This window comes from Mustela putorius, unplaced genomic scaffold, assembly GCF_011764305.1.
Source record: "Mustela putorius furo isolate JIRA1106 unplaced genomic scaffold, ASM1176430v1.1 tig00000224_pilon_pilon_pilon, whole genome shotgun sequence".
Classification (NCBI taxonomy): Eukaryota; Metazoa; Chordata; class Mammalia; order Carnivora; family Mustelidae; genus Mustela; species Mustela putorius.
Genome location: NW_025421321.1, coordinates 30,672,683 through 30,699,725, shown reverse-complemented (window position 1 = coordinate 30,699,725; position 27,043 = coordinate 30,672,683). Strand labels below are relative to the sequence as shown.

At 40.2% G+C, this 27,043-nt stretch overlaps 1 protein-coding gene across 4 annotated transcripts; it reads left to right on the top strand.

Annotated features, from left to right (window-relative positions):
• The first annotated feature begins 193 nt into the window (after positions 1–193).
• Positions 194–27,043, top strand: FAM161A (FAM161 centrosomal protein A). 4 transcript variants are annotated; one of them, XM_045077887.1, is made up of 7 exons: positions 195–848; positions 12,764–13,002; positions 15,331–16,524; positions 16,867–17,034; positions 18,782–18,881; positions 25,855–26,009; positions 26,455–26,585. In XM_045077887.1, the coding sequence occupies exons 1-7, from the start codon at positions 654–656 to the stop codon at positions 26,480–26,482; spliced, it is 2,079 nt and encodes a 692-aa protein (XP_044933822.1). In that variant the 5' UTR covers positions 195–653; the 3' UTR covers positions 26,483–26,585. The 4 variants fall into 4 exon arrangements, 3 of the variants coding, with proteins under 3 accessions (XP_044933822.1, XP_004742085.1, XP_004742086.1); XM_004742028.3 differs by having other exon boundaries at positions 199–848; positions 26,477–27,043; XR_001177772.2 differs by lacking the exons at positions 25,855–26,009; positions 26,455–26,585 and adding an exon at positions 17,812–17,930 and having other exon boundaries at positions 194–848.

The window sequence follows — 27,043 nt, the reverse complement described above, 5'->3', positions numbered from 1 at the left end:
GTTCATACACTATGTCACTCGCTGGTGGGTGGGCCCGGCTCCACCCAACTCTGGGCTTTTACTGGTCAAACAAAGAAAAAAACCGAGTGCGATAACTAGCAAACTCCTTCGGATTGGTTGATTCCTGCGAGCTCTCAAGTCCATCAAAGTAGAATGTACCTCATTCCATTCCGTTCGCCGGCTCCCAGGAGAGCCATGTTAGGTAACATGAAAACCACGCCACCGTTCTGAGATCACACAATAACATCCCCTGCTTTTCTCTGCCGCCGCCGGCTTCAACAAACGTCATTTCAATGAATGAAAATGCGCTATTTTTTTGTCTACAAAGCAAGTTAACTGATAAAATAGGAGAAGTGTGCGTTTAGGCGGTGAGGCGCGAAGCTGGCGAGGAGATGTGCTGTTCTGCCCGCCAATCCTCTAAACCAGCGAAGAGTCAGGACTCACTCCCACTGTTCAGGAAGCGCCCATCTCGGGTTTCCCGCAACCGAAGGGAGTTTGAGTGACTTTTGGCCCCTCGCGGCCCCTGTAGCGTCCCTAGTTACTGAGCCCCTAGTAACCGCCCGCCCCAATCCAGGAGCCGCTGGCAGGTCTGAGTCGGCGCCAGCTCCCCCGCCCCGGGCCAGCGCGGGCGCTCAGGCCTCCGCGGCGCGGTGATGGCCGCCTCGCACCGAGCGGCGAAGCTGGAGGCCTCCAGTCTCCAAACTCCGGAAAATCCCAGCGTCGGAGCGCAGGTCGCCCAGAATGAACGCGAAGACCCTTCGGAGGCCCTGGCGGCAGCGGCGGCGGCGGCCTTAGAGGAGGAAGAAGGCGACGAAGAGGAGAAGGCGGTGCTGCCGGCGCTGGCGGGGGTAATGCAGGGGCGGGACGGAGGCTGGGGCTGGGTGTCCGCAGGGCGCGGGCTGAGGGCTGGTCTGCGTCCCCGCTGGGCTAAGCGACAGGCTAGGAAATGGGCTGCCCTGTCCATCTCCGCCCTACCCAGTAAACCTGGCCCACCAGGTTTCTCTCTGCTCCCATGGAAAATAACTCAAAACGGAAGCGTTGGAAAATCTTTTAATTTTCAACGAAAAGATTGTAAAAATTTCTTGGAGAGCATTTCTGGAGAGTATAAGGTACAGAAGTTTACTCCTTTTGCTTCAGCATCTGTTGGAAGTAGCTGTTGCTTTTTTCTTTTCAACTTGGGAAAAACTGATGTACCCCATAGTGGATAACCCATAAAACGCAGGTGAATCAGATGTGCTGTCGGGTGTGTTTTATTGTCACTTTAAAGTCTTGGTTATTAGTGCATTTTTATACATTGTCATGAGGCGTGGTGTAAAATCATTTAAGAGTTCAGTGGGCAGTTAGATACACAGATTAAAGTTAGGCATCCAGAGAGGCAAATTACTGAGGTTCCAGTTTCCTAAACGACTCTTCAGGGTGAGAAAACCTTTTCACTGATCAATTTTCAGTGTCAGATATGTCGTGAACACCTGCCCATCAAGTAGAGGGCTGAGTCTGCCATCTACTCTATTCATTTAAAAGATGGGAACATTAAATTTTAACTAGCAGTATGCAGGTATAAATCTCCTCACCCCCAGTTAAGATTCTTAATACCATTTGTCCAAAGCTTCTCAGATACAAAACCATTATGGCCTATGGCTAATAAAATCACTGGATATTTTGGAACTCTAAACTGTTTACACTAAAACTGTTAATGAGAAAGTCTGTAGCAACCCTTTTATGGTCACAATTTCACCAAGAGACAAACTCCCTGAGGTCCTCCAGAGTAAGGCAGATTGAGACCCTGAACATGAACCAGGATGAGAGTCCTGAGAACAGTTTCATTCATGATAAAGCTTCCCACAGCACAAATCTCAGTACCCAACAAAGGAGGCAAAGTGATAGAGGAAAAAAATTTGAATGGAGGAAGAGGATTGGGAATCCTGGATAGGATCCGTTCTCTGCCATTTGCTAGGTGCTACTAAAATGTAACTTTCTTCAATCTCAGTTTCCTTAAACGTGAAAGAACTGTAATAAATGTCTCTCTTATCTCCCCGGGATATTAGGAGAACCAAATGAGTAGATTTGTGTCATATCTAAAGAGCAGTTTATATAAATTCGTAACAATAATAACTGCCAGTGATTTGAACAGCTCACCCAAAGATTAAATCTGGCTTTGCTGTGCTAGAGGAATGTGTCATTTCTGTAGTGGCAGGCATACTTCCAGAGTGCCCTGCGAAACTGCAAATTTGTATTAGAAATTTAGTACCTTAGGAGGGATTAGTTTATCTAATAAGCTAATTTTAAAGGGACAGGATCCTACCAAGCAAACAGAAAAGGGAGCTAAGTCTTATGGGTTTGACATAAGATCCAAAAGCAAACCTGGATGAGCTGTGCAGACCCAATAGAGAGTACCGGTTGGAAGAAGAAGCCCTGAAAAGGCAGGAATGGGTTCAGGAGCCAAGCTTGTGTTCTTCAAAGTAGGAAGCTCAGATACTATGTGCGCTACACAAGACTGATTAGAGGGGCGCCTGAGTGGCTCAGTTGGTTAAGTGTCCGACTCCTGATTTCCGCTCAGGCCTTGATCTCAGGGTTGTGAGTTCAGGCCCTGTTCTGGCTCCACGCCGCGCTCCATGCTGGTCATGGAGCCTAATTTTTTAAAAAGACTTATTAGAGAACCAATTATCACAGTAGGTTCCTTTCAGGTTCTTTGCTTTGCCAAAGCCACCCTCCCTCCCCTCTCCCCCATACACACCTTGCAGGACTCTGAGCCCATATTGGGTTCTGAGGCATGTTCCTTGAATCTAGCCCCAGTTGAAGATAGCACTTCATAGGCCTTGTTATGAGGTTGATGATGACATGGGTAAACCAGTATTCTTTAGTTCACTGTTAAAGTTTCACTGACTTTCCTAATGAAGTGACCTTTTTCAACAAATACCAGCAGTTATCAAGAGCTGATTACTACTCAGTTGTGAGTGAAGCAGGCATAGAGGACATCGTCACAAAGCTTCCAGTCTGGTGGGGAAGTTAGATAATACAAAATGAATAGTGACTATAATATAGTATATTAGGTATATATCTAATATATCCAATATATATTATATAATATATAATTATATATAAGCATTTATCTAATATATCCAATATATATTGGATATATTATATAATATATATTGGATATATTATATATATATTGGATATATTATATATTATATATATTATATATATAATATATATTGGATATATATATAATATATAATTATATATAAGCATTTATCTAATATATCCAATATATATTGGATATATTATATAATATATATTGGATATATTATATATATAATATATATTGGATATATTATATATATAATAAGTGATTATAAGATGAGAAATGCTGGGAAAGAAATGAACAGACTTCTGTGATTAAAAAAAGTAGCTAGGGGACGCCTTGGTTAAGCAGCTGCCTTCGGCTCAGGTCATGATCCCAGCGTCCTGGGATCGAGTCCCACATCAGGCTCGCAGGGAGCCTGCTTCTCCCTCTGACTCTGCCTTCCACTCTGTCTGCCTGTGCTTGCTCTCACTCGCTCTCTCTCTGACAAATAAATAAATAAAATCTTTTAAAAATAAATAAATAAATAAAAAAGTAGCTAGGAACCTACTTAAATGAATTAAATTTGAAGACGATGTCTGGTAGTTGAGAAAGAGCAACCATTTGAAGACTAGGGGTAGAAAAAGCATTCCAAGCAGAGGAACGGCATATGCAGAGGCCCTAAGGTAGGAATAGAAAGAGTTTTGTGTGATTGAGGGTCTGAAAAGAGAGGAGGAAGGGAAGAAGATGAGGTTGGAGAGGTGAGCTGGACCTGAACATTCAGGGCCTTTTGAACCAAGATAAAGAGTTTATGTTTATTTTTGGTACAGGTACAGCAGGAGGTCCTTGAAGACTTTTCAGAGATCAGACATGTTTCTGTTTACATTTTTAAAAGATGATTGATGGCTCTCTGGAGAATGATTGGAGGCTTTGACAAAGCAGAAGTAAGGAAATTGGTTAGGAGGCTGTTGCAGTGACTCAGAGGCCAGTGGTAGTAGCTTGGTCCTAGTCTGGGAGAGGTGGCAAGAAGTGGACAGATTTCTTTAGAATGGATAAGATTTACTGTTAGATTGGATGCGAAGGCCAAGGAAGAAGAAGAAATGAAGAATATTCACTCCCAGGCTTCTGGTTTGACCAGCTGTATGAAAAGTAATGCCATTTACTGAATTGGGGATAACTAGGGGAGGAATAGGTTTACAAGCTGGGTAGGATTCAGGGTCTGAGTTTTTTTGTTTTTCTTTTTTTTAAGATTTTATTTATTTATTTGACAGAGAAAGATCACAAGTGAGCAGAGAGAGAGAAAGAGAAGCAGGCTAATGCGGGGCTCGATCCCAGGACCCTGAGATCACGACCTGAGCCGAAGGCAGCAGCTTAACCCACTGAGCCACCCAGGCACCCCTGGTTTTTGTTTTTTGTTTGTTTCTTTCTTTTAAAGATTTATTTATTTTAGAGAGAAAGAGAGTATGAGCAGCAGGGGAAGAGGAAGAGGGAGAGAGAACCTTAACCAGACTCTGTGCTGAGCACAAAGCGGAAGCCGGGCTTGATCTCATGACCCTGAGCTCACAATCCTGAGATCAGTACTTGGGCCAAAACAAGAGTCAGACACTCAACAGACTGTGTCACCCAGGTACCCCAGGATTTCTGTTTTGTTTTGTTTTTTTAAGATTTTATTTTTTTATTTGACAGAGAGAGATCACAAGAAGACAGAGAGGCAGGCAGAGAGAAAGGGGGAAACAGGCTCCTCGCTGAGCAGGGAACCTGATGCAGGGCTCGATCCCAGGACCCTGAGATCTTGACCTGAGCTGAAGGCAGAGGCTTAATCCACTGAGCCACCTAGGTGCCCCCAGGATTTCAGTTTTGATCATGATAAGTTTGAGATGCCTATGAAACTACCAAGTAGGAATATGTAGAAAGCAGTTGGGCCTATGAAACCATAGTCCTGTGGGATCTGGACCATAGACTTCTGTCTGGGAGTTTCCAGCCTTTTTAAGACAATGGGAATGAACGAAGTCATTTAGGGACAGAATTTAGAGAAAGAAGAGAAAGGATCTACCATAGAACTATGAAGAACCTAGCCTTGAAGGGGTATCTGGCTGGCTTCTAGGCAGAGCATGGGACTCTTTATCTCAGGGTCCTGAGTTCAGGCACCATGTTGGGTGTGGAACCTACTTAAAAATATATGTATTTTTAAAAAGGGGGCGCCTGGGGGACTCAGTCATTGTCTGCCTTCGGCTTAGGTCATGATCACAGGGTCCTGGGATCGAGCCCCACTTCAGGCTCCTTGCTCAGCAGGAAGCCTGCTTCTCCCTCTCCCCCTCCTGCTGCTTGTGTTCCCTCTCTTGCTGTGTCTCTCTGTCAAATAAGTAAAAAAAAAAAATTAAAAAAAAAATAAAAAGGTGCCTGAGTGGCTCAGTCAGTAGAGTGTCAGGCTCGGTTTCAACTCAGGTCAGGTCGTGATCTCCGCGTTGTGAAATCAAGCTGCCCTCCACACACACACCCACCCCTACGCCCCTCCATCCAGCTCTGCATTCAGCAGGGAATCTGCTTGAGATTCTCTTCTCCCCCTGCTCCCCGCTCCCCACCCCCCACACTCACACTCTCTCTCTTTCAAATAAATAAATCTTAAAAGGAAAAAAAAAAGAAAAGTAAAGAAAAAGGGAACAGAAGAGATTAAGGACCAGCTACAGTGGTAGAAGGGGTGTAAGTTTCCCATTCATTGGTTTTAGTGATGAAGAAAAGAGTTAAATGCTGTTAAGAAGAGGAATATTTCATCTCTGAAACAGGAGAGAAAGGATCCTGGGATCAAGCCCAGCTTTGAGTTTCCTGCTCAGTGGGGAGTCTTTTTCACCCTTTCACTCTGCCCCTCTGCCAGCTTGTGCTCGTTCTCTCAAATAAAAAAAATCTTTAAAAAAAAAAAGGAAGAAATTGTTCAGTTTTGGGGATAGCAGTTTCCCCCCTCTTTTTTAAAATTTATATATTTATTTGAAAGTGAGAGAAAGTGGAGAGAGGGGCAGAGGGAGAGAAAAACTCTGAAGCCAGCTTTGCACTGAGTTGGAAGTCTGACGTAGTCCTCGATCTCACAACCCTGAATCAGGACCAGAGCCCAAATCAGCAGTCAGACACACCATCGACTGAGCCACCAAGGCACCCCAGAAATTGTTCAGTTTTTAATTCAGTATCAATATTCACAAAATATTCTTTTTATTTTATTTTATTTTTAAATTTAATTAATTTAATTTTAAGTGGGCTCCACACCCAAAATGGGCTTGAACTCATGACCCCAAGATCAAGACCTGAGCTGATACCAAGAGTCAAATGCTTAACCATCTGAGCTCCTGGCCACCCCTTTTTTTTTAAGTTATATTTTAATTGTGGAAATAATATATGAACATATTTTCCTTTTAAATATCAAATGTTGCAAGGGTGCCTGGCTGGCTCAGTCAGTAGAGCATGTGACTCTTGATCTCAGGATTGTGAGTTTGAGCCCATTTGGGGTATAGAGATTACTTAAAATTACTTAAAAATAAAATCTTAAAAAATTTCAAATGCTACAAATAAGCCACAGGCCCTCTTACCACTTCTCCCCCCAGAAAGAAAATCTGCCTCCCCTACATTGGTAGCCACTCTTTTGCCAATATATAGTCTTCTGGGCATTTTTCAGTTTCCTGTGTACATAGTATTTTAATGTATGGTCACATTTTATTTATTTATTGTTTGTTTATAAAGATCTTATTTATTTATTTATTTGTCAGAGAGAGAGAGAGAGCAAGCGAGCACGTGCGCACAAGCAGGCAGAATGGCAGGCAGAGGCAGAGAGAAGCAGGCTCCCCGGCAAGCAAGGAGCCTGATGCAGGACTCAATCCCAGGACCCTGGGATCACGACCTGAGCCAAAGGCAGTGTCTCAACCGACTCAAGTTACCCAGGCATCCCGGTCACATTTTATAAATACATATTTTTCTGCAGCTGGTGTTTTCTCTCACATTTATTGGGGTTTTATCCATGTTAGTATATATAAATCTACCTTATTCCTTAGAAATCTTTTCAATGCAAAGAAGTTTTTTTTGTTTTTTAAGATTTTACTTATTTATTTGACAGAGAGAGAGAGTGAACAAGCACAGAAGCAGGGGGAACAACAGGCAGAGGGACAGGGAGAAGCAGGCTCCTGTTGAGCAAGGAGGTAGAAGTGGGTCTCAATCTGAGGACCGCGGGATCATGACCTGAGCTGAAGGCAGACACTTAACCAACTGAGTCACCCCAGCGCCCCGCAAAGAAGTTTTTAAATAAAAATTCCAGAACTGTGGATGATACTACATAGGCTAGAACACAAATAATTATGAGTGCTTGTTACTGATGAAACAACATGTGCTAGAAGGAGTGATTATCTAAATGGGTCAAGCCAATCTAGGGAAGATTATCATCTAATCGGGTGGCTACATGCACAACATTCCATAGAAAGCTAAAGAATTAATTAAAGGGAAAGGGTACTATTTTAGGTTTTTGGAAAATAATGTCCTCAGCCTATGTTATTTGGATTTACTGAATACTTTTTTCTGTGTGGAGATAATAAAAGATGAAATTAGAATTGGAGGGGCGCCTGGATGGCTCAGTGGGTTAAAGCCTCTGCCTTCGGCTCAGGTCATGATCCCAGGGTCCTGGGATCGAACCCCACATAGGGCTCTCTGCTCAGCGGGGAGCCTGCTTCCTCCTCTCTCTCTGCCTGCTTCTCTGCCTACTTGTGATCGCTGCCTGTCAAAATAGATAAATAAAATCTTTAAAAAAAAAAAAGGAAATTAGAATTGGAAGTTGCTTATTAGCCATTCACCTGTTTAAGATAAAAAAAAACACTGTGAGGTCAGTTTATCTGAAAAATTAGAAGTATTAAGCTGAAATGGAATGGATACTATGCAAAAGTCAGCACCTAAGTAAAGTTTGTGAGACCTGTGCCTCTCATCAGAAGCTACTCATCCTTCTATAATTTTTCAAACAGTTTTTCAGGCCCAAATACATTTTATCCTTTTTGTGAAAATGACTGTTATAAGGCCTCCTTTTAAGGGATGTTGTAGAAGAATGAATGAAGAGTGCACGGATGCTTTTGCCAAAAACAGTTCTTTGGAATATCCTCTTGGTTTTTATTGTAGTTTTTGGAAAATAAGCACTTTCTTGAATATTGAGTAGAATATAGCTATTTAGGGCAGCCAGTATTTCTTCAAAAGATTCAGTCATCTGGGAGGGAATACTTTTCTTCTTCTGCATGTGGAAACTTAATATTTTTTTAGCTTACATTCATTCATCCAACAAATATTTCCTGAGTATCTGCCACTGGCCAAGAACTTTCTAGGCACTGGGAACACAGCCATAAACAAAGCAGACAAATCCTTGTCTTTGTGATGCTTCCCTTTTGGTAGGGACAGACACACAATATACAAAGTCATGTGGAATGTCAGTTGGTGGTGAGTATTTATGAAAAAAATTAAGCAGAAAAGGGAGGCTGACAATGAGTGGGGGAGAGGTTGTAATTTCAAATAGGGTAGTTAGTGAAGACCTTGTTGAGATGACATTTCATTAAGACCTGAAGGACTGAACAAGTGGGCCATGCAAATATCTGGAGGAAGAACATCCCAGGGAAAGGGAACAGCAAGTGCAAAGGTCCTGAGGGGATTTTCCTGATTTTGTGAGCATTGAAATAACTGCAAACTGGAATCAACTACTGCTACTAAAATGAACTACTATTGCTGCCCAAGGGAAGAACTGTTGCTGGGGAGGCTCAAACAGAGAGAGAAGTAATAGGAAGGTATAAAAGTCCCTTCCTCTCCAGCCATGCAGTTTCCCTCTAGTGTTACTTTTAGAAGAGTCCAGCGGGGAACAGCTGGCAAAGCAGAAACACTGCAGAATCCCATCCCCAGCATCACATAACAGGGGCTAGAAGGGTGGCATTGGAGCCAAGAGACAATAGTTTAACACCTGGCACACCTACCTACTTTATGTGTCATAAAATTAATGTTCACAAGGTAAGTGCCCATGTCACATGGCTAAGAAGTGCAGAACCTAGGCTTAAATGAAAATTCTAACACCATGCCTGTAATCTTTCTCCCAAGCCATGACAGCACTCCAAACTGAAAAGTTACTTAGCTTCCATATGGGCATTTCTTATTGAAGGGTTATAAGATTATAAGGAAGGTAAAACCAGTTAACCAGTGAGTGGTTGGGAGCCAGAAGTTAGATGAGAAATGGGAACCACTTCATTCCCCAGATTGCTTTATGCATTTTACTCTCCTCTTATCCTGCAATTTTGTGCACCTTCCTCCCCACCATATTGTCCACCCCTGCTGCTTTTACTAATGTCATTCAGCTTCATCTGGAAGTTTATCTGGAGTACCCTTTTCCTTTTGCCCCCTTCGTTCTTTCTGAACCCCCAGATTCTTTCATTTTTTGACTCATCTCAAATATCACCTCCTCCAGGAAGCCTTCCTTTATCTTCCAAACTCAAATCAAACTAAAGCTCTTTTTGTTTGAGTATCCTTATTACTTGGTCTTTGTATCCCTCAGGACCACTTTTTCCTTCTTATCAGTCCTCCGCTCCCTGCTTATTTAAATGTTGGTGTTTGCAAGCATTTCCATCCTCAGGTTTTTGTCTCTCATTACTCCATTCTCCCTAGTCAATCTTATCCACATCCAAAGCTGTACCTGTCCCTTCTGTGTGCACTGGTACATGCCATATCTCCCTCTCCAGCCCAGCCTTATTACTAGCTCTCCACATACATTCCCACTCCCCTCCCCATTTCCTGGACATCTAGCTGCCCCTACTATCCCTTCAAACTCTGTGTGTCCTAAGAGATTAGTTTCCTTTCCGCTTTTATACGCTTTTCCGCTGTATTCCCTATATTGATGCATGGCAGCACCACCTACCTAGACAGACAGCACTCTAAACAAAAATCTTTTTACTCTCTTGCCCACAACCCAGGCCATTATCAAGTTGAAACTTCAGCCTCCTTAGTCTCCCAAGGCAGCCTCCTTTCTTTTGTTCCTGGCACTGCTCCCTTCATTTTGCCCATAGGATATCTAACTCAGACCTTTGCAGTAGCCCATTAACTACTGCCAAACTTACCTTTCTTCCCTCTCTCCTACTTGCTATGAGAAGATTCCTTCTGACAATTACCATATCATTCTTCTGCTCACATCCTTCAATGTTCCTATTGGCTATGGCCTGAGCTCTTGGTTAGGGCTCTTGACTTACCTTTTTCACCTTGTTTCCCACCCTCTTTTGGGTTCCATATACCCTGTTCCCCACTGCCACTCAGACTACCTCTCTCTGAGCACATAATGCCTGTTCTGCTTGAGGCTAAAAAAACCCTCCTGCCCTTGAGGGGAGTGTGGTAAGCTTTGGAGCCTAACAGATTTGGGATTGAATACCAGCTCTGCTACTTATAAGCTGTGTGACTGCAGAGAGGTCACCTAACTCTTCTGAACCTCAGTTTCCTTGAGATCGCACTACATACTAGTTGCATTGTCATGAGGTAACATGATGAATATTATTCTAGCACTGTGCCTCAGATTTCTTTGTTTTTCACCACTTCCTTGATTGGGCACACTCCTCACCCATCCTTGTGTCTCCAGTCTGGCTCATCTCTCTAAATTCTGCCTCCTCTTTCTCCCTGGTTAAAATTAGCCATTCTTTCTGAGTTCTCATGGTGTCTTATATCATGACACATGGTCACTCCTCTGTCTCCCTGTTCAGCCGGGAGCAGCTTGTGGTTAGGAGTGAGGAGTTCTGTCTTATTCAAAGTCTACTATTGATTTATTTACATGTCCTCTGCTAAACTAGCTGGTAGCTTCTGGAAAGTAGAGTTTTTAATCTGATTTGTATCTTTCAGGAGCCAGCTGAATGCTGGGTGTCTCTAAATATTTAATGGATGAGGAAGTTAACAAAGTTTTTATCCCCACAGCTAAGAAAGTAATAGTGAGGAACACATACAGAAACAACAGAAGAATCAGAAAAATGTTTTATTTGAGTTGTAGGACATATATAAAGCAATTCTCTGAGTCACAAATTTGTTGATAATAAATTTCTGCATATGAGTTCTTTTGAGGAAAACTTGTTTTCCTTCATTTGCTTTCTTTAAGTTACCCCAAGTGGTACAACACTTGCCTCTCGTATACTCTTTTTAGTCTGTTAAAAAACAAAAACACCACACATGTAAGTATTTGTATACAGATGATATTCTGAGTTTTCCTAAGAGAAGCTTCTCACTTTTATTTTCTAGAGTGTTAGCATATTGTTATATATTTATAATTTTTATGGCAAATAAGCTTTTCTCATTTTTAGTCTATTTCAGGCTTTAGGTTAAATTTAAAACAATGATCAGCAGCCTTTTATGCACCCCATCATAAATAATTTAAACTGTTTCTCAACTGAGAAACTATTAAGATTATTTTATTTATGGAAAAAATTGGATTTTACCTCCTTAGTTGTTTCAGTTAAAGAACTTTGAAAGGAGGGCACGTGGGTGGCTCACATGGTTAAGTGTCTGCCTTTGGCTTAGGTTGTGATCTCCAGATCCTGGGATTGAGCCCCACGTCGGGCTCCCAGCTTACCAGGAAGTCTGCTTCTCCTTCTGCCTCTGCGTCTCCCTCTGTTCTCTCTCACTCTCTCTCTAATGAATAAATAAAATCTTAAATTAAAAAAAAAAAAAAGAACTTTGAAAGGTATGTGGAAGGAGTGAGGGAGGAAGATAGTTAGACCCTTTTAGGCATGGCCTTTCTGTACCATAGCTATACTGTGTGCAGTCTCTGTACTGTACTACTCTTGTTCTCTTGTCACCCTCAAAGTTTCTGTCACCCATGGGAGCTGTTGGCTCTTGTTGCCACAGAAGTGGCTTTTCTGATGGTCCCTCCTACCCTCTCCCACACCCTCCTATTCCCTCCTGAGGCATCAAGGAGGCCTTCTCCCTGGCGCCTTGGTGACCCAGTGAGAAATTTGTTCCCCCTATTCCCCTGTCCCCATTCTCTCATTTCCCTAACTTCTCTCTTTCCATGTCTTTTCTCCAATGGCACGCACACCTTTGGGGCCCACACTTCAGGACCCCAGCTGGGAGTGGGTATTGGGCTATGTTTGGCCAGTTTGCAGCAGGAAGAACTGTTTTTCTTCACCTCAGTTAAAACTTACAACTCAGAAGGAGGTTCTTTATAAAGCGTGGCTTGGGTCTATCCTATTATGGTGTATGAACTGGGAATTTAACCATCCTTTATAAAATGAATTAAATAGCGTTTATTTTCTGGCAGTTTGGTATCTGTCTCCCTCTCTCTCTCATTCTTTTTTTTTTTTTTTTAAATATTTATTCACTTACTATAGAGAAAGCGGGGAGGGGCAGAGAGAGAGAGAGTCTCTAGCAGACTCCCTGCTGAGCAGGGAGCCTGACTCAGGGCCGATCCCACAACCCCAAAATCATCATTGGAACTGAAAATCAAGAGTCAGACACTCAACTGACTGAGCTACCCAGCTGTCCCATCTCTCATTCTTAATAAAATATCATTAGGGGATAGTCCACAAGTAACTTATAATCCATTATGTGTATGTAGCCTACAAGTAACATATAACCTAATTAAGTGTACACTTTAAGAAGCAACATTGGGAATCGGTATCAATTTAATTCATCTTTCAGTTCTAAACACCATATAACAGGTTTTTTACTTCCTACCAGACTGATTTTAACACCAACATTTCTGAGGTGGACGAACAAACACATACAAGCAAGGAGGACTTTGTGGACTTTTCTGATATATACCACTCGAATGAAGAGTATTTTAGGAAGCTAGAAGAGCTGAAAGCTGCCCACTTGGAAACTATGGCAAAGTTAGAGAAGATGTACCAGAATAAATTAAATTTAAAAGAAGTTCAGCCAGTGATCATCAGGGAAGAAGCTTCTAGTGTCTCTTCCAGGTAAGTTTGTACATAATGTTATTTGTGGGCTATAAAATGTATACTTAAAAGTGCAGAACCAAATTATTCAGAATATTTTCTCTCAACTCTCTCTTTGTACTTTTAATGATATACAGAGGTTGGACTGTATTCAAAACGTGTAATGGCTTATCCACCAATGGCTTCTTGTTTTGAGAGTCATTTAGTCTTTTCTCACTGACCTGCCACTCAAAGAACTATAGATATGTATCAAAATATTTAGTCTTGGCCATTTTAATTTTTATTTATTATTATTTTTTAAAAGATTTTTAAGTATTCTCTACACCTAATGTGGGACTTAAACTTACAACCTGACATCAAGAGTCGCATGCTCTACCAGCTGAGCCAGCCAGGTGCCCCTAGTCCTTCATATTATGTAAGTCCTTCATATGAAACATGAACATTATGTGATTTGGTAAGTCCTTCATATTATGTGGATTAACATGAGCTCAGCAGCACTTGGGTGGCTCAGTAGGTTAAGCATCCTACTCTTGATTTCAGCTCAGGTCTTGATCTCAGGGTTGTGAGTTCAAGCCCCATGTTGGAGGTCCATGCCTAGCATGGAGCCTGCTTATAAGAAAACAGCACAAAAAACACAAGTCATTAAACATATAAAGTATAGAAACAGCTCTTTCTATACTTCTATAAAGTATAGAAACACTCTTATATCTCAAGAGTGTACTTTTCATTTTTTTTTTTTTAAGATTTTACTTATTTATTTGACAGAGAGAGAAAGATCACAAGTAGAGAGGCAGGTAGAGGGACAGAGGGAGAGGGGGAAGCAGGCTCTGCCTTGAGCAGAGAGCCCGATGAGGGGCTCAATCCCAGGACCCTGAGATCATGACCTGAGCCAAAGGCAGAGTCTTAACCCATTGAGCCACCCAGGTGTCCTGTACTTTTCATTTTGATAAACTTTCCTGCTTCTGTTACTTGAAAAAATAATTAAGTAAAAAAATAAATTACACACACACACACATGCACACTCCTACACACAAACAGTTCAGGACTAAGACATAAATCTGATTCAGGTTTTCAAAATAGTCTGTAATTTCTGGACCCATTTCTCCTATGAACTCTCTTGTTTTCGAAACTTGAGGCAGGTCTCTTAACTCATCCAGTTGGTCAGTGCTAATTATGCATCTCCTGTGTGCCAGAAGTTGCTGGACACTGAGGAGTCGAAAATCAAGTTGCCCTTAAGGAGCTCAAAAACTAACTGAGAACCGAAAATTGTGATACAACCTGATAAGACAGGGTTATGGAGACAGAAGAAGCAGCAACTGATCATGTCATGGTGTTGGTAGAGGTATACAAGCAGGAATTTTCTATGGAACTGCCATATCCAAGTTCTGTACTAAAGGAGGAGTTGCTGTAGCAGATGCAGGAAGTAAAGAGTGGGCTTCTAGGCCACAGAAACCATGTGTGCCACTAGTGGCATGGCAGTATGAGACTTCATGGTGTGTACAAGGAACTTCATATGGTTGGATATGACTCAAGATTGGTAACTGAAGGTAGAGAGAGGAAGAGGTGAAACAGGAAAGGTAAAAGGGGACTAGGCTTTTCTTTTTTTAAGACTTTATTTATTTATTTATCTGAGAGAGAGAGAGAGAGAAAGCACAAGTAGGGGAGGAGCAGAGGGAGAGGGAGAAGCAGACTCCCCACCAAGCAGGGAGCCTGATGCAGGGCTTGATCTCAGGATGCTGGATCCTGACCTGAGCTAAAGGCAGATGCTTAACCATTTGAGCCACCCAGGTACCCCTTATTTTTTTTTTAAGATTTTATATATTTATTTGAAAGAGGGAGTCCATAAGTGGGCGAATGGCAGAGGGAGAAGGAGAAGCAGACTCCCCATTGAGCAGGGAGCCTGACACAGGGCTTGATCTCAGGACCGTAGGATCCTGACCTGAGCCAAAGATAGACATTTAACCAACTGAGCCACCAAGGTGCCCCAGAGAGGGGCTAGTCTTGAAGGACTTTATAATCTAGACTTCGTTACAATGGCACATCATAGAAAAGTTTCAAGAAGGGGAGTGACCTGATGTATGTTTTAAGATGGTGACTCTGGAAAACGTGGAGAATTTAATAGAGGTTAGCCACAAGGAGCCTCTGCTACCTCAGGTTTCCCTGTAAAATGAAAGAATTGAATTAGATAATTTATAGGCATCTCTTCGCTCTATTCTAAATAAAAGTGATAATTATAAGGCCTATCTATCCAGCACCTATCTTCTGAGTATACCTTGATCTTTTAGTTCTTAATTTTTATATCTGGTCACATGCAACTGAGAGTGTAACTTTATTATTCTTCTCATACAGGTCTGATTCAGAAAAGAACTCCTATCACACAATCTCGTTAATGACATCATTTTCAGAGCCTGATTTAGGACAGTCGTCCTCCTTGATTATGTCTTCCTCTGAAGATGAGTTGCCGAACTCAGAAAAAGAGTATCCTGAAAAAAAGAGGGTGATGAGCTATGCTAAAGAACTCATTAACAACATGTGGACAAATTTTTCTGTTGAAGATTATATTCGATATAAAGATGTTGATTTCCCGGCAGTTGAAAAAACAAAGAAGAAACCAAGAGAATGGGTGCCAAGGATTACAGTACCTGAGCCTTTTCAAATGATGATTAGGGAACAGAGGAAAAAAGAAGAGAACATGAAATCTAAATCAGATATTGAAATGGCACACCAAGTGCTCAGAGAACAAGAAGAAGAATCAGAGTGTAAGAAAAAATTCCGAGCCAATCCAGTTCCTGCATTCGTCTTTCTCCCCCTTTATCATGACTTAGTCAAGCAAAATGAAGAACGCAGGAGGCGTTTGAAGGAAAAAACCAAAGAAGCTCTTTTGGCTTCACAAAAACCATTTAAGTTTATTGCAAGGGAGGAACAGAAGCAAGCAATCCGGGAAAAGCAGCTGAGAGACTTATGCAAGTCTAAAAAGAAAACAAATCAATTTAAGGCCAGACCTATACCTCGATCTACTTATGGCTCAACCATAAGCTCAAAGTTTAGCTCAACCTCCAATGAAAAATTAAAAGAAGAAGAGCTCTATAGAGAGATTGTGACGCAGCTGAGGGCCCAAGAGCTTTTGCAGTATTCATCTCCTCTGCCTTGTAGGTCAGGTCTCAGAAGCTGTGCTCCGAGGAAGCTCAAGTGTCCTGAACAGGTTGAAAAGTTGAAGCGTAAACACGAGTTGAGATGCCAAACTGCCAATTTTGAATACCTTCCTGAGAGATACCGGAAACACCCCTCAGAACAGAAGTGTTCAGAACTCCTAACCGTTGGCCGTAAACCATCTGGTCTTCATGCGGCCTCTAGCGCATCCTCTAAAAGAGAGAAAATTCTGGCAGACATTGCAGCAGATGAAGAACATTTAAAAGAAACACGGCCTAATCTCTCTCCAAGGCACAAACTGACAGTAAGAAGTGCAAGTGCAAAGCCTGTGCCTTGTAACTGCAACCCTCCAGTGCCCACAGTGTCTTCCAGAGGAAGAGAGCAAGCCACGAGGTAAATGACTAGGATGTAGTGCCTGCCGACTCACGGCTGCTAAAATAGTATTTGTAGCTCTATTGATTTTTGTGTTGGTCATTTGGAAAATAAGAAGAAATAAATTTGGTAATATATTTTACTATATCAGGCAGAGCATTTTGCCAGAGAGTGTCCTTCTAAGAAATGAGTATCTTTTCCATTTTATGAGTCTCCAGGGATAGAAAAGATAGTCAGCCTGTTGCTTTCCAGTTGCACAAGTCATAGCCTTTTTTCAGTGTTTAAATTTTCCCATGTTAAATCTTTGCTAAATCACATTCTCATTGGCTTAAAGTGAATTAAGCCTTAGTTTGTTGCCCTCAGGAGATCACTTGAGGAAAAGAAAATGTTGGAAGAAGAGAGAAATCGGATCCTAACTAAACAGAAGCAAAGAATGAAAGAATTGCAGAAACTCCTGACAATCCGGGCTAAGGCTTATGACTCACATCAAAGTTTAGCTCAAATGTCTAAATCCAGAGTCAAATCTCTCAGGTATCATAAAAGAATCCTGAACCTCCAGATCATTGGTTTTCAAACTTTCTTTCTTAATCAGTGGATACAATATATGAACATATTAATTAGTATTTTAGTTTCTGGATTCAAGTTGCTGTCAGTTACACTCAATGCACAGACATACACATTCACACTCACTCACTCACCTCACCTCATGGTGAGGATTATATGCCATGTTGATGAACTGAAACATTTTATATCATGGCCATAGTTAATAGTTGTAATCATATGTCAGTATCTAATCTTTTCTTTTACTTTATAAAATTTTTTTTTGTGGGGCCTCATTATGACCCGACCTGAGACTAAGAGTTCTATGCTCCACCAATTGAGCCAGCCAGGGACCCCTTCTTTATACTATTTTTGATAGCCCAGTACAATATTGAGAAAAAATATTTTTTTTTTTTTAGTTTTTCTTTTTTTTTTTTTAAGGTTTTATTTATTTATTTGACAGACAGACAAGCAGGGGGAGTGAGAGTGGGAGAAGCAGACTTCCCACTGATCAGGGAGCTCAATGTCAGAGAGAGCCCTTTTTTAATAGTTTGCCGTGTAATCTCAGAATATTCTTCAATAAATTGATCTGTAAGAGAACTTTGTTCTAAGGTCTGCATGAAATCTGATATCACAAATGAACACGTTGATGTCAATTAACATCAGTTATGTGATGTGTCAGTTAACACGTGTATGTGTTCAGCATGTGTGTTGCATTTCATTCTAGTTCTAATATAAACAAATATAAATAAATAAACATATTTGCAGAACCCCTTCACAGAGCACTGGAATTCTGCTGTACAAAGTTTGAAAACCAGTGTTCCAGAGGAACATTTTTCTGTAAAAATGTTCATGTTTAAGTAGGAAAATATCTTCCCCCAAAGCTGGTAAGTAATATGATTTATTTTTAATCTGATTTATAAGTACCCAAATCTATATTTGCTTTTAATTATGAGTTATTCCTTTTTAAGTACATATTGTTTATAATAATTATATTCCTTTATAATATATATTATGTTTATATTCCTTATAATGTATATCAGTGTAATTTATGATAGAGGGAGAAATTTGATGAACTTGAGCAAAAATTTTTTAGAAATATACTCTTCACCCTAAGAAAGTAAACTGGATTTTTCATAATACCAATTTTGTGTATAATTAAGCATAATTATAATTCTATAGTATAATTATCTTCTCTAATCCATGAAATCTTATTATCTTAGTAGAGTTAGTATGTTTTACATAGAGGAAAAAGCGTATTTTATTCACTATAGGATCTTGTACAAATAGTAAGTACATTTAATGTGAATTTATGTATTTTGGTTCCTTTTCCTGTCCATGTCCTTTTCCTTTATTCTCTATTTTCCCCTGACCTGCTCGAATTTGATTAACTTTGCCACCAACCTATAGATCTTTAAACTAAATTTTCTTGATTTTCTGCACTTAAAATTGAGTTATGAGGGCATTTATTCATTTCTTCAAGCCAATTTAATACATTATATTTTGAAAATTTCAGAAAATCAGAGTATCCAGACTGTTCCCAGGATGTAAAATGTGTGCTCTCACAACCTAGTGTTTTTATTTCTGCATTCCATAAAAATTTACCAGTCTAGGAAAGGAATTGTGGTAAACTGTAAGCCATGCTTGTAATTTAATTTCTGATTTGTCATCTAAGCTAAATGTTCTATCTGTAAGCTGTTATTTCTTTTAAAATTCCATTCCTTTTATTTGATTTTAGAAAGAGTGAAAAGGAAAGGATGAGAGAATACCAGCGAGAACTAGAAGAAAGAGAAGAAAAATTAAAACACAGGCCGCTACTATTTGAAAGAGTTGCTCAGGTTGTGTTTGTTGGAATTTAAGAGCCTCAGTCAACCTTTTTTATTTTTTTAAACATCTCTAGCTCCTAACTTACAGTCCATTTTTCTTACATGTTATATAATTTATTGAGACATATTATTGTTTCTGTGACAGGTTCATCAAATCAGTCAAGTAAGTTTGTACTTAAATCTGAACATCAAAGCTAGTCGAGGACGCATGTCAGCTTGATACAGAATGTGCTGCTGATGCAGTCATAGTCAAAGTAATCGTTTCACAACCTGTTTTTCATGGCTTTTCTTTTTTTTTAGTACCAACTTTTCTTTTTTTTTTTAGTACCAACTTAGCCATATATTAAGGTGAGTCTTCACTATATGATTTGGAAGTCCTTGAAGAATTAAAAAATGAAACAAAATGCTAATGGAATCAGATTTCTTTCTGCCAGTTTTTCTTTTTCAGTTTCATTGAGATATAACTGACCTAGAGCACCGTGTACAGTTAAGATTACAGCACGTGACTTGACATACATATATGGCAAAACGATTACTACCATAAGTTTAGTTAAAAACCCACAGCTCATATAATACTGAACTTTTAGGATTTACTAAAATCTGAACTTTTGGGATTTACTCTCTTAGCAGCTTTCAGATATGCCATACAGTGGTATTAGCTACAGTCATCATTTTGTACATTACATTCCCAGTACTTATTTATCTTATAATTAGAGGCTTATACCTTTGACTGCCTTCATCCAATTCCCCTGGTAACCACAAATCTGATCTGTTTTTCTATGAGTTTGTTTTTGTTTTTAGATTCCACATATAAGTGAGACCTATAGCCCTTATCTTCCTCTGTCTGACTTATTTCACTTAGCATAAAGTCCTCAAAGTCTATCCATATCATTGCATATGGCAGGACTTCCTTTTTAATGGCCAAATAGTATTCCTTGCATGTACACCACATTTTCTTTACCCATTCATCTTTTGATGGTTACTTATGTTGTTTCCCTGTCTTGGCTATTGTAATTAATACTTTCGTGAATGTGGGGTGCAGATATCTCTTCAACGTAGTGATTTTGTTTCCTTCAGTTAAATACCCAGAAGTTGGATATCACTGGATTGTATCATATTTATGTTTTTAACTTTTTGAGGAACCTCTGTACTGTTTTCCATAGTGGCCGTTCTATTTTACATTCCTACCAACAGTGCACAAGGGCTCCATTTTCTCCACATCCTCACGAGCATAGCATTTATCATCTCTTGTCTTTTTGATACTGACCATTCTAACAGTTGTGAGGTGATACCTCATTGTGGTTTTGATTTGCATTTCCCTGACGATTAGTGACATTGAGCATCTTTTGGCCTTTTTAGGTACCTGTTGGCCATTTGAGTATCTTCTTTGGAAAAATATCTATTCAGATCCTTTGCCCATTTTAAATTGGATTATTTCATTTTTTGCTATTGACTTTTATGACTTTTTTATATATTTTGGATATTAACCCACTTTTCAGATATATCATTTGCAGATATTTTCTCCATTTAGTAAGTTGCCTTTTCATTTTGCTGATCGTTTTTTTTTTTCAAGTGAGCCTATAATTTTCATTCTTATCTACGATTACTGAAAGGACTTCCTTTTCATTGGGAAAATAATTTGGTCCTATGGATAGTGAGTCCTGATTTTACTAAATGTATAGTTGGTTTTATAATCTTCCTCTAAGAGATATCTGTCCATTTCACATCATCTTTTCTTTTGTACTCAGAAAGTAGGTGTTCTTATGGGTGACATAGCTTAACAATAGACAGGATCACTGGAGATTACAGGTGCTGTGTTGTGATTTTCAAGCTGTTGCATTTGGAGCTTCCTGCCAACATTGCAGGGCCATCCTTCTAAATGCACCAAGGACAGGGACATGGCTTTACATATTCAGGTGAATTTACATATTCAGTCTCTCAAAGTTTTGGGACCCGTTTACATACAGATTTGGACATAATTTTATGTAACACTTTTCATTTTAAGGGTGGGTTTCTTTTTTTAATATCTCAGTTTCAACTTTAAAGGGAAAATTACAGAAAAATTCTGTATTACCTAGTGGAAAGTGATTGACTTTAAGCTCAAAGTAGTTTTTTGCAGCTCCCAGCTGCAGGTTATTATGACTTTCTGTCTTTCTGGTGGTTATATCTACACAGATTTCCCACACACATCTACATTTATCTTGCCTCAAACTAGATCTTCCTCTTTGATTTCCTGTTTTTGTTGGGCCACAATTTTGGTGGCTGGGAATCACTTTCCCTCCCTCTTTCAATTGCCACTGAGAGACCTGACAAGTTTTCTTCCTAAATAATTTTTGGATCTGCCTTTCTCCATTCCTGAAGGTGAAGTGCCATGTGAAGCCTCTATTATCTCCTCTCTCGGTTATTGTAATCATTTGACTGGTTTTCCAGCCTTGCTCTTTGCAAAGCCACCCATTATATTTTTACTTTACCATTCCTGTTCCCTTGCCAAAATGTTAACTCTGGGTAGGTTGTAAATAACCTTTGGTAATGGTGACAGTCATGTATTTTCATTGATTGTACTCATTCTCATTTTTAATAAATGGGATCAAGAGGTATTGTCACTGACTTCTTCAAACAATACTACAAAGCAGGTATCCATGTATTACAGAGGAAAAAACTGAAGTTCAAAGGAGGTAAGTAACTAATTAGATTTATAGGTAGTCCGTAATGGAACTAGAATTGGACGCAAGTCCGTTTGCTTCCAAACAGTTAAGACTAAGCTGTCCTGCTCTCTCCCAGAAGATACCTCCATGAGTCTCAGCGTAGTGAGTAGACCCCTCTACACTCTGATCCCTGTTAACCTTTAATTGAGTAGATTCTAAATTCTAAACCAAATTCATCAGCCACAGCACTGTCCCCGCCCCCTCACCATGGACACCCTTTACTTTCAGATCATACCAAACCACTAGTTTCAAACTTGAAATTTTTATTCATGCTGTTTCTGAACACTCTTAGAGCCTCTTCCTGTTTTCCCTCCTCATCTTTCAAGTCTTCATATAAAACCACTTCTTGCATTGTTTCCCAGGTCGGATCGGGTGCCTTTTCCTGTGTTTTTCATTACCCTTTGCATACTTCTGTCTTCACTCCTGCCACTCTGTGTGGGAATTACCTGTTTCAGGATCTCTCTTCCCTTCTAACTAGTTCCTTTTAAAAGTTGTGTTCAAATCTTTGTATTCCCAGCACCTAGCACCCAGGATAACGTCTGGCACGGAGGAGATGTTAATAAACATTTATTGAACCAAAACTGAACTGTCAGGATCAAATTAGCCAGACTGTGACCTCTCGCTTTTTTTCTGGGATTAGTGGTGGGGAGTGGAGTGGGGGTTGGGGGGTGTGGGGGAGGGGGGATGAGAGCACCCCCCCTCTTAGTGATGAGTCTCAGCAGGAGTGAGCAGTTGTGCCATGTTATGAATCCTGCCGCTTCTAAGCACCAGAGAAGGTGAGGCCGAATATGTAGCATGTGTGAAATTAAACCCATAGAGAAATTTTAAATGTTGAAAACATAGATCAGTATCACAGCCCATTCTACTTCTGCCACTTCTGGCCCTCACATATACTGGTCCCTTTGTCCAAAAATACTTCTCTCTCCATATATACCCCCCAACTACAAAAGAAGTATTCAGTAATTAAAGATTTTTTATTTAATTTAATTAATTAATTTATTTGACAGAGATCACAAGTAGGCAGAGAGTCAGGCAGAGAGGTTTGGGGGTTGTGGTGGGTGGAAGCAGGCTCCCCGCTGAGCAGAGAGCCTGTACTGGGGCTCAATCCCAGGACCCTGAGATCAGGACCAGAGCTGAAGGCAGAGGCTTAACCCACTGAGCCACCCAGGTGCCCCAAGAAGTATTCAGTAATTAAATAAGTAAAAGAGTTACTACAAATGAAACTTACGGTTTTGAAAAGTATTTTTCCGCTTCAAATGAGGGCACTGATTGTAGACAAACTTACATCATTGCATGTTATTTTGGTTTCCTGAAGAAGCAACACTAATTTTTTTCGCAATCTTTGATAGTAAAATCAAATAATCATACAGTTATTTTAATTGTTCCTTTTATCTCATAGTCTGTGCAATTCTTTGCATGGTGAAATGCAAGGAGGAAATGTTTATTTCAGTTAAGAGTAATTATATACTATTCGCCTTGATAGAAAATATGTAAAAGTAATTAATTCTGTATATAGAGTGACTGGCAGTGACTCACCATTGCTTTGGTTTTGTTAACACAAATTAGTGCAGCTTTTTCTTGCAGTCTGTTTTGCTGTGACTATTGCTGCTAATTAACAGCTGTTATTTGATACATTCACTCACAACTTTGTGCATTATCCATTTATTAGTGTTAATTGTGATCTTGCTGCTGTTGAGTTGTTCTTTCGCAGAGTAAAGCTATGATCTGGAACAGAACAAACCATGTTGTCCTATTTCTTGGAAATCACAGGGTTTATTAATTGAGTAAATTCTAAATTATAAACCAAGTTCAAATGAAGACTTATGAGCACTGACTTGGGTATCATTTTAATCTCTTTTATATTTAATTTACATATATCAGAATATACTGTTCTTAATGCATTTAGAGTTAGGTCTGGGTTTTTATTCTGCTTTACTGTCTTTGGAGCAGTTCTTATTTTCTTACTTTGTCATGACTTTCAGTTTCTCGAAGCTTGTATATTGGTCTTCATAGCCTCTGGATGCATTTTTTTAAAGATTTTATTTATTTAGGGGCGCCTGGGTGGCTCAGTGGGTTAAGCCTCTGCCTTCAGCTCAGGTTATGATCCCAGGGTCCTGGGATGGAGCCTCATGGAGGGCTCTCTGCTCAGTGGGGAGCCTGCATCCCCCACCCACCCCCCGCCCCCGCTGCCTGCCTCTCTGCCTACTTGTGATCTCTGTCTGTCAAATAAATAAATAAAATCTTTTTTAAAAAAGATTTTATTTATTTGAGAGCGAGAGAGAACAAGAGCAGGGGAGGGAAGGGAGAGAGGAAGAGGGAGAAGCAGATTCCCCTCTGAGCAGGGAGCCTGATGTCCCACTTGATCCCAGGACCCTGCAATCATGACCTGAGCTTAACTGACTGACTGACAGCCACCCAGGTGCCCCCTGGCTGCATTTTCTGAAAATCGTTGTTACTCATAGTGGGTGCATTTTAGCAACAGGTTGAGTGTGTTTTTAGTTTTCCAGAGCATCAGGAAATCACCGGTGACAGTTTATCCATTGTAATCAATCTGTTATTTTGGTTTCTCCTGTGGAACACTGGATGCCATGACCCCTCATGACACTGGAGTCCCTAGGTTAGCCAAATAAATATCTGACACCTGCTTTGCTGAAGTCAGGTTTCAGTTACCTTCACACTCCAGGATGAGCACTACTACTTAGAGAAAGCAGGATGGTGCCATGGAAAAGTCCCAGGAAATGGTCAAGAGACTTGGTTCTACCACTCACTATCCTTGGGACCTTAAGCAAACTGCTTAACCTTCGTGGGAATGGAGGGAGTATTTGTTTCCTTCTTTGTTAAATTTGGGGGTGAGACTGGGTGCCCTCCCACACCCTCTCCAATATGGAGTGCCATTGGGGTACTGGATCTGGCCCATTCCTAGTTACCTTCCTTCAGTTGGAGGACAAGATGGCAATTCTTGGCCCTATACTCATAGGAGGTAAAGAGTGACCAAAGCTGAGATACTAGTGTGAACCCCAGTCCTCCTGTGACAGTGGGAAGCCCGTGGTCTCAGGTACTGTGCTAACTCCTTCCTGTCTTGCTTCAGGTGTAAGAGAGGCTCATCACAATTTCACAGGTGCCAAAGCCAGGAAACAACATTCTGGAGATTTGAAGCCAGTGCTAAGTTCTTGTTCTTTTTGCTGTATTCCCTGATTCCTCCTGATTAAAGATAACAACAGTGATGAATTTATCATCTTTGAAGGATTAGAGATATAGCATGTAAAGGATAAAAATTACAGTAGGTACATAAACTAAAAGAACCCTCTGACAACCATCACAAACTTATTTTCTTCCTGGTGTTTCCAGATAGTCTTCAATAGTCATAAAGGTGTATTTTTTCAAAAAAGTATATAAAACAGGTAGAGTGCAAAGAATAACTATAGACCAAAACTCATGTGGCTACTACCTAGGTTAATAAACAGAACATTGCCAGCACCCCAGAAACCCTTTGTGCCCATCCCAGATCAAAACCCTCTCCTACTCTCCCAGAGGTAACCACCATTCTAATTTTTGAGATTAACACTTCCTTGTTTTTGCTATTATTGTTGCTTGTGTTTTGCAGTTTTACCATCCTGTGTATCTTTTGCCACACAGTATAGTTTAGTTTCACCCATTTGGGAACTTTATGTAAATGAATCATACATACTATACATATTCTCTTGTGTTTTGCTTCTTTTCCTTAGTAGTATGTTCATGAGATCTGTCCATATGGTCCTGTACAACTAAAGTTCATTCATTGTCATTGCCTTATTTTACTCTGTTATATGAATAGGCCACGATTTATCCATCCTTTTGTTGAGAGATGTTTGGGGCTGTTCCAAACAGTAGTGTCCTATGTATTTTGGTACAGCACATATGTGGGAGCTTCTCTGGGAATAGGCCTGGGAGTGGGATTGCTGGTCAGGTCTGTGTACTGTCAGCTACCTGTGATTATTGGGTTTAATTTTCACTGGAGCTTTTTTTTTTTTTTTTAAAGATTTCATCTATTCACTTGACACTCAGAGTTCACAAGTACACAGAGAGGCAGGCAGAGAGAGAGGAGGAAGCAGGCTCCCCGCTGAGCAGAGAGCCCTATGTGGGGTTCAATCCCAGGACCCTGGGACCATGACCTGAGCTGAAGGCAGAGGCTTTAACCCACTGAGCCACCCAGGCGCCCCTCACTGGAGCTTTTAACCCCTATGTTTTTAATGGAAATTTGGTCTTCTGTTCTCCTCTAAAAAGGTTTGTCTTTCCTATAGAAAAATGCAAGAATGGCAGCAGAAAAGCAATATTCTAACACCCTAAAAGCACTAGGACTGTCTGATGAGTTTGTTTCAAAGAAAGGCCAAAGTGGAAAAATAATTGAGTACTTCAGCAATCAAGAGATGAAGAGTTTCACTGAAGATAAAGAAAGGTAACATATATAAGATGTCTAAATGGTTTACCTTTGAAAAAATTCTTACCTGCCAGAAAGCATAAAATTCTGTCTTATATTTTTAGAAGATCTTTTAACCTAACAAAATACATGTGAACTGTTTGTAAAACATTGGTATTTTAACACTTGGCACATTCAAAATGGCATGGTGATGAAGTATCTTGTTTTTAAAGGAGAATAATTTAACTTTCTGACTGACATGAATGATGAAAATAATAAGATGGTTTCAAATGAAGTTTAAAGAATCACTCAAGGTTGGAAATATAAAAAATATATATATAAAATAAAAAATATAAAAGTTGGCACTTTTATAGAGTTTTCTTGATAAATCGGAGCTCATACACTTGAGGAAGGAAGACTGCATGATGACATGCATTGCAAGGGGTTTGTTGACCTTTAAATCAAATCATTTTTCTTTTGAAAGATTGATAAATTTCTTCCTCCAGCTTTGAGGAAGAAGAAAAAAGAGAAGAAAGAGAGAGTGGGGAGGAAAATCATTTTATGGATATGAACAGCCAGGATTCTTACAAGGAAAAAGAGGAAGCTGATGAAGAGAGCGGAGAAGAAGAATCTGTTACGGAGTAACACAGTACCTGCGGCTCTCCCGTCTGTGCCTGCACTGTCAATGGCAGCCCTGGGCCTAACCATCTATGCTTGTGGTGTGAAGAACATCCATGAGAGCCCTCCAATAGGTACAGGGCTCTTGAGCAAAGTCATCTGTAACCTGAAAAGGCCAAGTCCAGCCAAACAGTTGTCGGTTCAGTTAGGGTAAGGCTTTACCTAGTCAGGTTTTTTAATCACTCCTAATGGTTCGCAACTTTGATCTTACTTTTATTCTTTAAAAAAGCATTTGAGAATCATAGTTGTCACAAACTGATTGGTTAGAAAAGTATGTGTTACTTCTGTATTTGGTATGGAAACAAATGGTGTGGCATTGAGAGCAGAAATATTGGCTTTTGGTGATTCAAAAAAATTTTTCTGGAAAGTCTGAATCAATAAATCTTCAAATTATA

What these genes read in the sequence shown, in the direction of transcription:
- FAM161A (XM_004742028.3), top strand. Translation starts at nt 654, where the DNA reads ATGGCCGCCTCGCACCGAGCGGCGAAGCTGGAGGCCTCCAGTCTCCAA. An exon ending in GCTTCTAGTGTCTCTTCCAG is followed by an intron (nt 13,003 to 15,330) that starts GTAAGTTTGTAC and finishes CTTCTCATACAG; the next exon opens with GTCTGATTCAGAAAAGAACT. An exon ending in TATTTGAAAGAGTTGCTCAG is followed by an intron (nt 18,882 to 25,854) that starts GTTGTGTTTGTT and finishes TCTTTCCTATAG; the next exon opens with AAAAATGCAAGAATGGCAGC.